This window comes from Monodelphis domestica, chromosome 1, assembly GCF_027887165.1.
Source record: "Monodelphis domestica isolate mMonDom1 chromosome 1, mMonDom1.pri, whole genome shotgun sequence".
Lineage (NCBI taxonomy): Eukaryota > Metazoa > Chordata > Mammalia > Didelphimorphia > Didelphidae > Monodelphis > Monodelphis domestica.
Window position 1 is genome coordinate 480,161,372 of NC_077227.1, and position 13,631 is coordinate 480,175,002.

Consider the following 13,631-nt stretch of genomic DNA (forward strand, 5'->3'; position numbering starts at 1 on the left):
TTCTTCTAGTTTGGGGAGTATGAAATTATCATGAAGATAAGTCAAGAAGTTACCTGCTCTACTTTTGGCAAAGAGAGAGAACACCAGCAGATGTCTGGATAATTGAAGCCTCCTGTCAACTAGTACAAATATCTGGTCTCCGTGCCAAGTTTGTGATCTGTTTCCCAAATTCTTCATCTATTTCCTCTTACTGCCCAGAAATGACTTTAACACCCAAAATTTTTTAAAGACATGGACATGAAAATGAATACAAGAATAAAAAACTAAGGACAAATACAAAACAGTAGCATGATTCTGTAAGAAATACAAAATGTGCTTAAGACCTGAAATGAACCAAGATTGCTACTGAATGCTAAGAACAATGAAAGTGGATTCTTTAGTGATTTGGGGTGACAAGAGGAAGATAGGAGAATAGGACCTTGGCTTGGTATGGATGGACCAATAATAAGGGACAACAATAAGAAATCCGAAGTACTCAGTCCATATTTTGCTTCTGTTTTCTTTTTTCTGCCTGAAGAATTTTCTTTGGAATGAGGAGAGAACAAAAATGATTAAGTGAGAATGATAACTGAAGGTAAGTCAAGGGATTCGTGAAAGAACCACTAAATGTCATCATGCAGTGGAAGCCACTGAGCCCTTACAAACTCTAGACTAGAGAATTGACAGAGCAGGAAGCTGAGAGAGGTCAGGCTTCAGAGAACAGGGAGGGGCTGTTAGACTGCCCTGAAGGTAGACGCTCTGATTTTCAAACTAGAGCAAAGAATGGAAGCAGCATGTCTGAAACCAGCTGGTTTGGCTTCTTCTATGCCTGACAAATCTAGAACATATATGGTTTTTGAGCATTTAGAAAGGGAATTAGTAATCACTAAAAGCCAACATGGCTTCATCAAAAACAGGTCATGTCCAATGACATACTTTTTTTTTTTTTGACAGGGTTTCAAGATGGTAGATCAGGGGCAGTTAGGTGGCTCAGTGGCTAGAGAACCAGGTCTAAAGATGGGAAGTCCTGAGTTCAAATCTGGCCTCAGACACTTCCTAGCTGAGTGATCCTGGGCAAGTCACTTGACCTCAATTGCCCAGCTCTCAACACTCTTCTGCCTTGGAATCAATACACAATACTGATTCTGAGATGAAAAGTATGGGTTAAAAAAAAAAAAGATGTGGGGGGGGGGGGGGGGTCCAGCAGAATGTTGTAGCCACAATTTAGTCAACAAAGTTTCCCATAGTCTCCCATACTGCTTTTACATACAAGATGGAAGGGGTGTTAGACAATACTAGAGTTAGGGAGGTTTAAAACTAATTATACAGCTAAACCCAAAGGGTAGCACATAATAGGTGCCAAATAAATATTTATTGAATTGATTAAATGGATCAATATCAGTTCAGAGAAAGGTCTCCAGGGGATTGTACAAGGGATTTGTCTTTATCTCTGTGCTGCTCTATCTACCCTTTTATCAGCTGGAGGCCAAGGGTGCAATAGGTAGAGTTCTGGACCTGGAATCAGGAAAACCTGAGTTCAAATCCAGCCTCACTTACTAGCTGTATATCCCTGAGCAAGTTATTTAACTTCTATTTACCTCAGTTCTCCAATTGTAAAATGGGAATAATAATAGCAACTACCTCACAGAGCTGTTGTGAGAATTGAAATAATATTTGTAAAAGCCCTTAGCACAGTGTCTGGCACATAGTAGGTGCAATACAAGTGCATATTCTTTTTCCTTTTATCAAAATTTTATAGAGAGCCATAGAAACTATGCTTGTCAAATTTGCAGATAACAAGAAGCTAGGAGAAACAGCTAACAATTTAATGACAGTCCAAAAGAAAATTATCAATATATCACTTATCACTTGTTTATATTGATATATGATTTGGGGTTTTGGTTCTATGGTAAAAATGAATAATATGGAAATAGGTGTCAAGTGATAACATTTGTACAACCCAATCGAATTGCTTATCAGCTCTGGGAGGAGTCAGAGAAGAGGAGAGGGGAAGAAAATGAATCATGGAAACATGGAAAAATATTTTTAATTAAATTTTTAAAAATTTAAAAATCAAAAAGAAATTATCAGGGGAACAATAGATACATTAGGAGACAAAGTATTCAAGAATGAAATACAATTAAATGTTGGAAAGGTCTATCACAGAAGCAGCACTGTGAAGAAAAGAAAATGTATCTAGAGGTAGGGTGATGAAGTGGAAGCGGAGGGAAGGATTGAGGACTTAACACTCCCAATGATAGTGAATCAAGGATAGAATAAGAGAAACAAGGCTATGAGAAACATGAAAGGAAAGGAGATTGTGAACAAAGAGAGGAATCCCAGAGTCCAGCAGGTTGAGAAGTCTAAAGTGATGTGACTTTGATCTGCCCATTTGGAGTTTTACTTTGTCTCCTAATGTTTCTACTGTTCCCCCTGACAATTTTCAATGCTGGGTAAACCCTGCCATTTTGCCTTCTCTGTGCCTACTCATACATAGCATAAGATGTGACTGGAAAGGTAGGGTAGATACCAAACTATTGAGGGCTTTGAAGAATAGAATATGTTCAAACATTATTTAGTTAAAAATGGGGAATCATTGCAGTATTTTCAGGAAGAGAATTACATGACCAAATCTATGCCAAAGGAAGATTAAGTCTGGTTGCAATATGAAAAAATGTATTGTAGCAATGAGAATGGAGGCTAGAAAAAAACATTCTACAGTTGTCTGGGTAATGAGGGTGGTAGCGATGGGAACATAATGAAAGGGAACCTTACAAGAATAGAGAGAAAAGTCAAAAATAAAATCAAGACTTTAACATGAAAAACTAGGTGAATGGTGACGCCATTGACAAGATTAGGAATATCAAATGGAAGAACATTTTGAGGAGATAAATCGCAAACATGGTATTATTTTTTTTTTTACATATGGAGTATAAGGTACTAGCAAGACATACCAGTAAAACTGTCCGATGGACTGTTGGAAATTAAGATCTGGTGCTTCAGAAAAGAGGTCAGATATAGAGTTGAGAGTTATCAGCAAATAGATGTTAGTTTAAGCTAGTGAATGGGATTGCCAGAGAAGAGAACATAGAGAGGAAAATGATTAGAGAAGTAGAAGAGAACAAGAATATAATATCTTTGAAGCCAATAAAGGAGGTCAACAACATCAGATATTGCAGAGAGGCTAATGAGGACAAGAATCCAAAAAGTCTGTTTTAGAATCAAAATCAAGGAGTTAAAATTTGGGAGTAAAAATTCAGGAATCAAAAAGTTAAAATTTTGGAGTCAATGTAGGGAGTCAAACTTTGGTAGTTAAAATATCAGAGTGGGGAAGTCAAAATTCAGGAGTCAAAATTCAATGAGTCAGTATGTCAAAATTTAGGTGTCAAAATCCAGGGAGTCAGCTGTGCAACTCTGGCCAAGTCACTTAACCCCAATTATCCAGCCCTGGCAGCTCTTCAGCCTTAGAACCAATTTAGTAATGATCCTAAAACAGAAGATAGAGGGTTTGGGGTTGGGTTTTTTGTTTTGCTTTTTTGACCCAAGGAGTCAAACTGTCAAAATTCAGGAGCCATAATTCAAGAGTAAAAAATTTGGAGTAAAATTGCCAAAATTTGGGGGTTAAAATATAAATCAAAATCCAGGAGTCAAAATCCAAGAGTCAAAATATCAGAATGAGAGAATTTAAATCAAGAAGTCAAAATCTGGCAGTCGAATTGTCAAAATTTGGGGGCCAAAATATGAAAACCAAAATCCAGAAGTCAAGGAGTCAACATTTTGGAGTCTAAATGTTGAAACTCAGGAGTCAAAAATGTCATGCTTTGGGAGCCAAATATCAAAATTCAGAAGCCAAAATCCAGAAGTAAAAATGTGGGAGTCAGAATCCAAGAGTTAAAATTCAGGAGACAAAATGTCAGTAACAAGGAGTCAAAATGAGGAAAAACTGTGCACAAGGACATGCTTTGCTTTTTTTTTATGCTGAAGCAGGAATTATATCCTTATATTATAGGCTTAGGTAAGCACAATAGGACATATGATGTTGTTGACCTCCTTTATTGGCTTCAAAGATATTATATATTATAATTATAGGCTTAGGTAAGCACAATAGGACATATGGAATAATCAGCATTTTTCCATAAGTAGGGGAATAGGGTTATTTTTGATTGGAAAAATCCACACTGACTAAACTTCTTATTCTAATGATGTGAATAAAGCTACCCTGTTGTAGAAAAGAGGAAAGGAATAGGATTGGGGAGAAAGGTGGTCAGTTCTTTAAGAACTACAGGGATCTTGGCACTTCCCCAGAGTTCCCTCTAAATCAGACACATAACTTCTAGGGTGAACATAGAACTTTCCCATAAATGGAAATTACGATAGATAGGATCAGGTTAGGGGCAGCAATACCACCTAGTGGTTAATAAGGAAAAATAATCATGCAATATAAACTCTTAAAACTAATAGTGATAACAACTTATTTATGTCCAATTCCAACCGCTTTTCCATATGTGTATTTATAAAGTTTTGGAATGGTCGCCATTTTTTCTATTGTAGTCTTATGTCTTTCCATATTTCTTTATCTCTTTCATTCGTCAAGTTAACACTTTAAGGACTGTTGATTCTTTGGATTTGGGAACTCTCTCCAACAATGCAGAAAAGCCTTGAAGAAGCTTTTCAAGTAACTAACTAGCCCCTAAACCAGCATCACATAGGTGGTAAGCATAGAAGCAGGTTTAGAACTGAGGTCTACCTGACATCAAGTTTAGCACTCTCTTGCATCATTGCTGCCTTTAATTGTTTATTGTTGTCATTTTAATAGTATTTTATAGCATGGAAGCATTCTGCTGCATTAATACATACCCATTCACTCATCCATTCCACAACTGTTGAAAATGCAAGTTGGGTCCAGATATTTTGTTGTTGTTATCAATAAAGCAGCCATGGATATTTGGGGTACTAAGGGAGCATTTGTTTTCCAAGAAAAACTACCCCAGGTTTGAGGCATTGTATGGGTCAGTACCCATTCAAGCCATAACTCATGACCTCCCACCAATTTGTTTGTTCTTACCGGTCAGCAAGGGGACACATAAATTCAAAGAAAGAGATATTTCATCCAACTGAATACCAAATAAGTGTCAAGAAAAGACCATTCCATGCACACAAGAAGTTTACTTTCCTACAGGTTACAATGCCAATAGGGAAGGATATACACAAAGAAAACTCGCCCTACCAAGGGTTAATTATATGTAAAGGACAAACATACAGGAAATCCTCAAAGGCTTATTCATGAAAGAGCACACAAGAAGAATTTAGGTGGCCAGGGCACAAGCATGTGAGGCACATACAAAAAGACAAACATGGCCAGGGTGGGCATGTGTCTAGAGCAACTGGCACATCCTAAAGTACAGAATGGTGCTTCTGGTGGTGACATCATGCTGCTCTCCCCTGGAAATTTCAGTTGGGTGCCATATCTCACTCTCCTCTACTTGCCTCTTTTAGAGGTCTCCCCTTGTTCTCATAGTTGACATGTTGTTCTCTGTTACCATTCACTAAGAAATGATTAGAAGTCCCCTCCTTGAGGTGGGCAGCCTGACTGCCCTTTTAGTGTGTGAACAAAGTTTTGAGGTGCTCCACCAAACAACTGATGCTAGCAAAGGCCAGCAGAATGAGCACCGGCCCAGATTAAATCTATTCTTTTAATGCTTTTGTTTGGTGGTGATTTGAAAATCATAGTTCCAGTGCATAAAGATAACTATAGAATTTTCCTAATTTCAGTTATACTGTTGAGTGGATTCAGACCTGGATGATTAATTGTACTCAAAAAGTGATGATTTATAGTTCAATGTCAAGCTATATGGTAGCGTTCTCAAGGGATTTGTCCATTCTGTTAAACACCTTTATCAACAACTTAGCTGAGAGAAGAGGTAGCATGCTTTCCAAATTAGCAGATTACAGAAAGCTGCGCATTACAGATGACATATTGGAAGACAGAATGCAAAACAAAAATACCTAAATGTATGTAATAGGCTGAAATTTATTAGTAATGACTATAATTTTTACAATAAACCGCATGAGTAAGAGATGGGGGAGTTGTGGCTTGCTAGTAGTTCATATGAAAGAAACTTGAGGGGTTTATTGGAGTGTGTGTACTCAGCATGAGTCAATAGTACGAAATGACAACCAAGAATAACAATAGTAATGCCTTCTTCTAGTCTGTTAATAAGAACTGTTAGTATCCTAGGTGAAACGGAGTGCTCTGCTCTACAGAAGTAGAAAAGACCATAGGTAACACTTTGTGCTATGTCTATCTAGAAAGAAGAACATTGTGGCTCATCATACTGGTACTTTATCAGGTATTTAGACTTCCCTTTGTCAGTGGCTGGTATGGAACACTCTGAATGCTCTAATGAGGAAGTTGGCAACAAGAAGGAAAACTTGTCAAGATCAGAAGAAAAAAAGGGGGATCACAGGTGCAAAATAAAAGAGCAGGCAGTCCCGGAGGAAACTTTTCAAATAATAATAGCTAATATTTATGGAGTACTATAAGCTCTGCAAAATGTTTAAGCAACAATTCTCTCATTTGATCTTCCCAATAACCTTGTGAGTTAAGTACTACCAATATAATTTTCCCCATTCTACAAATAATGGAGCCGAGGGTTGTTATTTTGTTTTTTAAGAAATTCTTACTTTCTGTCATAGCAACAACTCTAGGACAGAAGACCAAGGGCTAGGCAAAGTTTGGTTAAGTGATGTATAAGTGGAAATTTTGTATCCTTTGAACTTCAATCTCCCAGAATTCTCCCCTCATCCCAAAGTTCCTTTTTCCCTTTCTGTTCACATGCGTCCTTTACAATGGTTTTTAAGCTGTGGGGAATGCCTCCCTCGCTCTCTTTTCCACATGGGAGGCTGGTGAGCCTCCCATCTGTTTCTCTAGCCTTTTATTTTCCTTTTGCTTCAAGTTAAATATTAATAAATCTTATTCAATATAATACTTGGAGTATTAGATATTAATTTTTAAAATTTACAGTGACTTGTTCAGGGTCACACAGCTAAGAAGTGTCTGAGGTCAGATTTGAACCTAGGGCCCCCCAACTTCAGGCCTGGCAATCTATCTAATGTGCCAGCTAGCTGCCCCTGAGCTGAGGTTCTAAGAGGTTATGTGAATTGTCATTGGTCACATGACTAGTAAGTGTAAAAAGCAAGATCTGAACCCAAGTCTATCCTAACTTCAAGTCCAAGGTTCTTTCTACCATTCCATCCTCCCTCTAAAAGAACAGAAGGGGCAACCTTCACATCAACAAAGCAGGTAGCAGGAAAGGAGAAATCTCCATGTAGGAGGTATTCCTTTATATTATATGCATATACAGGAAAGATGGTGTTCCCAAGAGAAGATAGCATGGCACGCAACTTGATATCATTGTGAATGGAGACACAATCAAAGAAGTAGATGCTACAACACAAGGATGGCAATACCTGGCCAATAGCCTGGGAGCAGCTATTTCCATAAAGAGAGCTATTTAAGGCCATGGTAGAGCCAGGCCTGACCCTAGTGATCAGTTAGACTGGCTCCCTTAATTCTGGAAGAACTACACCCAATGTATTTATTATACCAAAGCTTTAGTGGTTATGGACCAGGAGACTAAGAAGGGAATGATTTGCCCTTAACTTCTTCAGCTATTTTACAGATAAGGAAACTGAGATAAACAGGATTAAGTGATTTGCCCAGTCACAGAGTTAGTGTCTGAGACTGGATTTGAACTCAGGATGGGTAGTCTTTCTGATTCCAGGCTTGATACTCTATCCATTGCACCACCTAGTTAACTATACAAAGCTGCCCCCAAAAAATCTTCCTACAACACAAGTGTGACCATGTAATTCCCCTGCTCCATCTTTCAGGGGCTCCATATTGCCTCTAGGCTAAAACATAATCTCCCTTTTCCAGCATTTAAAGCCATCCATGGTCTGTATCCAAACTATTCCATATCATATTTGTGAATTCTACTTCCCAATCATATTGACCTAAATCTTGTATTGCATGCAGTTCACACTGGCTGCCTGGAAAGCCTACAATGTATTCTTTCCTCACCTTGACCTCTTGGACTCCCAAGCTTTCACCAAGGTTACTCACCAGTGCAATAGATTAAATGCTGGCCTTGGAGGCAAGAAGACCCAAGTTCAAATCCTGTAATAGACATTGATTGGGTGATGCTGGACAAGTCATTTACCCTCTCTGAGCCTCAGTGTCCTCATCTGTAAAATGGAGATAATAGCAGCTTTTCTCTCACGAGATTGTTGTGAGGATCAAATGAGGGGGAGGAAGGGAGGGAGGGAACAAGTACTTATCAAATGTCTGCTATGTGGCAGGCACTGTACTAACTGCTTCATAAAGCACTCACAGTAATCCTGGGAGGTAGGGGCTATTGTTCCCATTTTACAGTTTAGCAAATTTAGGCAGAGAGGGAAGTAGAATGACTTGCCCAGAGGCACTGTGGAAAGGAAAACTGAATCAAGTGTCTGAGGACAGATTTAATTTGTTTTCCTGACTCCAGGACTACACACTATTCACTATGCCACCTAGTATGCCTGCTGTGCAAATCTTAAGGTGATGTATAGATGTTATTGTTATCACCAAGTAAATGTTCCATTCTCTGGGAAACATTTCTTGTTCTCCTGAGTTACCTCCTTCTGCACCAACTTATCTTGTGTATACTTATTTGTTTTATCAACACACAGAATATAAACTCCTTGAGGACAAGGATTCTATGTCTTTTTATCTTTGGAGAGCCATGTAATAATTATTTGTTGGGTTGAATTTATTTAGTTGGCTGAGAATGCGAGAAGACCCCTGGAGACACTGTCCAGACAATCTTAGCTGCCCTTGGTGCTGCCTCTCAACCAGCCATTACTCCTGGAGACAAAATTTGGGAGGCAGAAAGGGGGACTCAGAAAAGGTCTGTCCAAATGCCTAAGGTCCTGAGCGTCTGAGATATGGGGGGCTTCGTATCCAAGCCCACCCTTGCACAGTGAAAAGACATCTAGGGTCAGAATGGGAGGACCTACATTCAAACTCGTCTCTTCCACTCACTGCCTGTGTGGGCTACTTCCACTCACTGAATCTCTCTGAAGTTCCCTCCTAAGGTCATTCCTAATGCTCAATTTCTGATCTAATACTCCCTTGGAGTCAGGCCAGGTATTGGAAGGAATGTGATTTTCAGATTCTCCCCGCAAACAAATGCCTCCTTTATGCTCTTCTCATCACTGATACCTCAAATTGAAGCCTGGGAAGAGAGAGGAACTCAGAAGAGAGGGGAAAGGGAAGAGGAGGGGATAGTTGCTGGGGCTGGCGTTGCCAGGCAACAGAGTCAACAGCATCAATAGGCTGAGCCTCTGACCAAGCAGAAAAGAGGCTCCTAGAAAACAGACAGAAGGGCAAAAACTCGGGTAGGAACAAATGGATTGGTCTGGGTCAACAGGATAGGAGTTTATGCCTTACAGATTGTCGGGGGAGAGCCTGGTGGGGGAGGGGGGGAGGAAAAAGTTGGGGGGAGGTCAGGGAAGAGTCTCTCTTCTCTTAAGGCTGCCAACTCCATACTGGGTAGTCAGACTCTCAACCCAGACTCAGCACAAGGTTTCTCCTCCCTTGTCCAGAGTCCTCAGGGATCGCCACCACTCCTCCCAAGTCCTCTAGATTCCTCCTCAAATCATCTACCTATTCCCACGGTCACAGGACCACACATCCCTGCTCCTTTGAGGGCCATCTAAAATTTGTCCTTCCAGCAATTCTACTTTCTTTTCTAGTCTCTTCCTCCCTTTAATGAGAGGCAGCAAAGGAATAGGGTGCAGAGTGATGGATTTTGATTAGGGAAAGTCTACGTTTTCAATGTGCTTCTAATGCATACTAGCTGTGTGACATTAGACAAGTCATCTAATCTCCTTAACCTCATTCCCTAATATGTAAACTAGAAATAAAAATAAGTATATTTAGAAATGGGAGGTTCTGGATTTAAATCTAACCTCAGACTCTTCACAGCTGTGTGACCCTAGGCAAGTCACTTATCCCTGTTTGCTTCAGTTTCCTCATCTGTAAAATGTGATAGAGAAGGAAATGGCAAACCAGCCCAGTAACCTTGCCAATAAAACTTCAAATGGGGTGATAAAGAGTCAGACACAACTGAACAACAACAAGGAATATATATGTATATGACATATAGTGTGTATCTATGGGTATGTATATACACTATTTATATAGAGTTGTTGGCATGTTGTCTCCTCCCTTAGACTATGCCCTTCTTGAGAGCTACCTTTCACCTTTCTTTGTACCCCTAGCACTTAGCATAGTTACTATCCCAGAATTATTAATAAATGTTAGTTAATTGACTATACGAAAGTCCTTTTTGGTCTTTTTAGCAACTAGTGCTACCAGAGATAGAAAATAAACCACCCTGCATACATTACTAGTTCCGTTCCATAGTAACAGAATTGTCTGAGATTCCAACAGCCCTATGTGGAAGTAAGTTCCATATGTGGTCAATGGCCTTGCCCCCCCTTCCATGTCTAGACCCTCACCCTGTAACCACCTTTTTTTCCAAAATAGATACCAAGAAGATCCCCGAAGCCTCTGTATGATTTGGATACACTGCATCAGACAGAATCTGATATTAGAACCTTTTCCCACCACTCATTTCATATTGACTTCACTACAAGGAGAGGCAGTAGGGAGAAGCAGGAAGAATTCTAACAAGCAGGTGATGACCCTGTCGCCATCTATCATCTCTATTCCACATTCAACATAACTTTGGTGGCACAGTGGCTAGAGAGCTGGCCCTGGAGTCAGGAAGACCTGTCATGGAACATGACCTCAGATACTTACAAGCTCTATGACCCTGGGCAAGGCGTTCACAATCTAATGTGATAATAGTAGCACCTACCTCAGTATTGCTGAAAAGGTCACTTGAGATAATATCAGCAGTGTCCCTAACACATAGTAGGTGCATTTTCCCTTCCTCTGCCTCTTTCATGAGTATGCTCCTACCAAGTCCCCAGGGCCCTGCTATGATTCCCAGGCTCCAAATTCACACTCCACTAACTCTCTAGTCTTTCCCAATCCTGCAACCACTCTTATACAGCCTTACAAAATCTGTGCTTCCACACAGCAATCACTGACTCCTTCCAAGATGCTGTACTCACAGCTCCCAAGCTAGCCTCTCAAACCACCAACAAACATCCACCAACCCTAAGGCTACTTCCTTTTTTTTTTTTAAAGCAGATCTAAGATTTCATCAGTGTAGGGAGTTTCTGGTGAAGAACTTCCTCCATAAAGCTCTGTAAATTATAGTCTAAGAGAGTTGTCTGGGAGTTTGGGGGTGGTGAGGCACTGAAGTAGGCAGAGTGAATTGCCCAGGGCAACACAGTCATTACCTGGCAGAAGCTGGATTTATACCTAGGTCTTCCGGACTCAGAGACCTTGCTGTTTCCTCATCCTGCACAATACCACCCTTACGTCGTCCCACGTGAATTGCAGGCACTTCCTTCCCTTTGCATCTGCCCCCACTTGGTGGGAGATGAGGAGGGAATCTTCCATGATACAGCATGTTCCTGTCAAGCTTCTCTTTCCAAATTCTGTCCTCCCCCTCTTAGAAGAAAAGATTCCCACCTTTCCTCTTTGCCTAGTCCAGAGAGAAAACAGACTGTGAGGCTCCCCCTGGGCTGATGGGTCTACTTTGGGGAAGATCCTGATTACTTGTCTGAATGCTTTATCGTTCAGGGGTTTGGGGTTTGGGGTGGGGTTTTGTTTTTGGTTTTGTTTTTTACTTGATCTTTGAAAAATGTATTAAGTTTTTCTTTTCAATTATATATAAGAATAATATTTAATATTCATTTTCTAAAACTTTGAGTTCCAAATCCTCTTCCCCCCCTCATTCATCCCTAAGTTTAAATTTTTATCTAGGTTATATTTCTGTGATCATGAAAAATGTTTCCACATTGGTCATATTGTTGAAGACTCATTAAAAAAACAAACAAACAAAGAAACAAAGACTCCATCAGTTGTTTCTCTGAACATGGATAGCATTTTTTGTTATAAGTCCTTTGAAACTGTCTTAGATCATTGTATTGTGGAGAATAACAATGTCAATCACAGTTCATCTCCATACAATATTGCTATTATCATGTATAATATTCTCCTGGTTCATTCAGTATGTTTCTAACCTTCTTTCTGCAAGTAGAACAGAGGATTTGGAGTCAGAAAGTTCTGAGTTCAAATTTGATTCAAACTCTAGGTGTGTGACTCCAAGCAAGTCACTTAAACTTTTTCAGATTTCATTTCATCATCTGTAAAATGAGAGAGCTGAAAGCAATGGCCTCTGAGGTCCCTTCCAACTCCCACTTAGAAGAGTGAATAGAACTGACAGCAAGCCCAATACTTCATTCAGTCCTCCTTTCTTGTTTAGGCCTATTCCCATCCCTTCACTCTGAGCCAAGGTGGAAGCCTGAATTTAAAGGCCCTTTTCTCCAGGGTCTCTTCCCTGCCTCAGGATCTGCACTTTTCCAAATCAGTGCCCTAATCCTAGGTATCTTTCAGCCCCCATTCCTTAATAGCAACTTCATGTTCCTTCCCTTTCTGATAGTAGAATCATGGGAGGAGTTTCAGGCCCAGACCTGGAAGCCCAGGCTCAAGGAGGCATATTGTCCAGCTCTATGATGGTAGGAGGGAGGATATGGTCCTATATCAGAAAATAGCCTGGCCAGGCCTATCACAGCCCCACTTTGGGGAATAGAATCTTCTAGTGCTGTTTGTCCAGTCCAGCCTGCTAATCCACAAACTGCTTTTTTTGGTATCCTGCACTTAGAAGCAGTAACTGTTGGGCCACATAACTCTGGGATTCTACACCTGGGCCAGGGAACACCTAGCTTCAGGGGTTCAGGACTATTTTCCCTTCCTGCCAATACTCTTCCCCTCCATCCTTTGAGACTTATGCTTGTTCTGTCTTATGATTCAGTCTGCCAAGCCCACTCCCATGTCCATCAGACCTGTCAGGTTGTCCAGAAAAGAACATACTGAAAGAAGTCAGAGTTTTTAGCTTAAAGCTCTTCTTAAAAAATCTCTAACAAGGAGTAGAAATGTAGATGAAAACATGATTAACACTTGTTTATTTGGGTATATGTTTTGGGGTTTTGGTTTTATAAAATTATTCATTTACAAAAAAGAATAAGGAAACGTGTTTTTCAAGTTAATACATGTATAACCAGATTGAATTGCTTATTGGAGAGGGGAGAAAAGAAGGGAGGGAGACTATGGATGATATAACTTCAGAAAATTTATGTGGAAATTTGTTATCAAAATAAAAATCCAATTTTAAAAAAATCTCCAAAACTTCTTTCATCCTGTGTTGGCAAACCTATGGCACATGTGCTTGGGGTGGGGGGGAGCTACTCTCCTCCCCCTCACCATGCATGCCTGAAGGCATTTCTCATATCAGGTACCCCTGTGCCCTATAGTCCAATAGGAGCACTTCCTCCCTCCCCTGTCTAGGGTAAAGGGGAAGCTCACATGTGCTGTGAGAGTGCAATTTGGACACTTGGTCTCTAAAAGGTTTGCCATCACTTTTGCATTCCCTCCTCCCCCCAAAAAAAAAATTATTTTTTTTTAAAAACCT

At 40.1% G+C, this 13,631-nt stretch overlaps 1 protein-coding gene across 4 annotated transcripts in view; it reads left to right on the forward strand.

The window, feature by feature from the left end:
* The first annotated feature begins 2,727 nt into the window (after positions 1-2,727).
* LKAAEAR1 (LKAAEAR motif containing 1) overlaps positions 2,728-13,631 on the forward strand; it is a 31,091-nt gene continuing 20,187 nt past the window's right edge. Inside the window, exons 1-2 of one of the 4 annotated variants that reach the window (XM_007475488.3) lie at positions 2,745-2,883; positions 10,571-10,721. Coding sequence is in view for 1 of the 4 variants with exons in the window: in XM_007475486.3 (XP_007475548.2) it covers positions 2,847-2,883 (37 nt within the window). In the remaining 3 variants the exon portion in view is untranslated. Of the gene's footprint in view, positions 2,884-9,303; positions 9,418-10,570; positions 10,722-13,631 lie in introns of those variants that run through there. The other 3 variants (XM_007475487.2, XM_007475486.3, XM_007475489.3) reach the window with 3 other exon arrangements.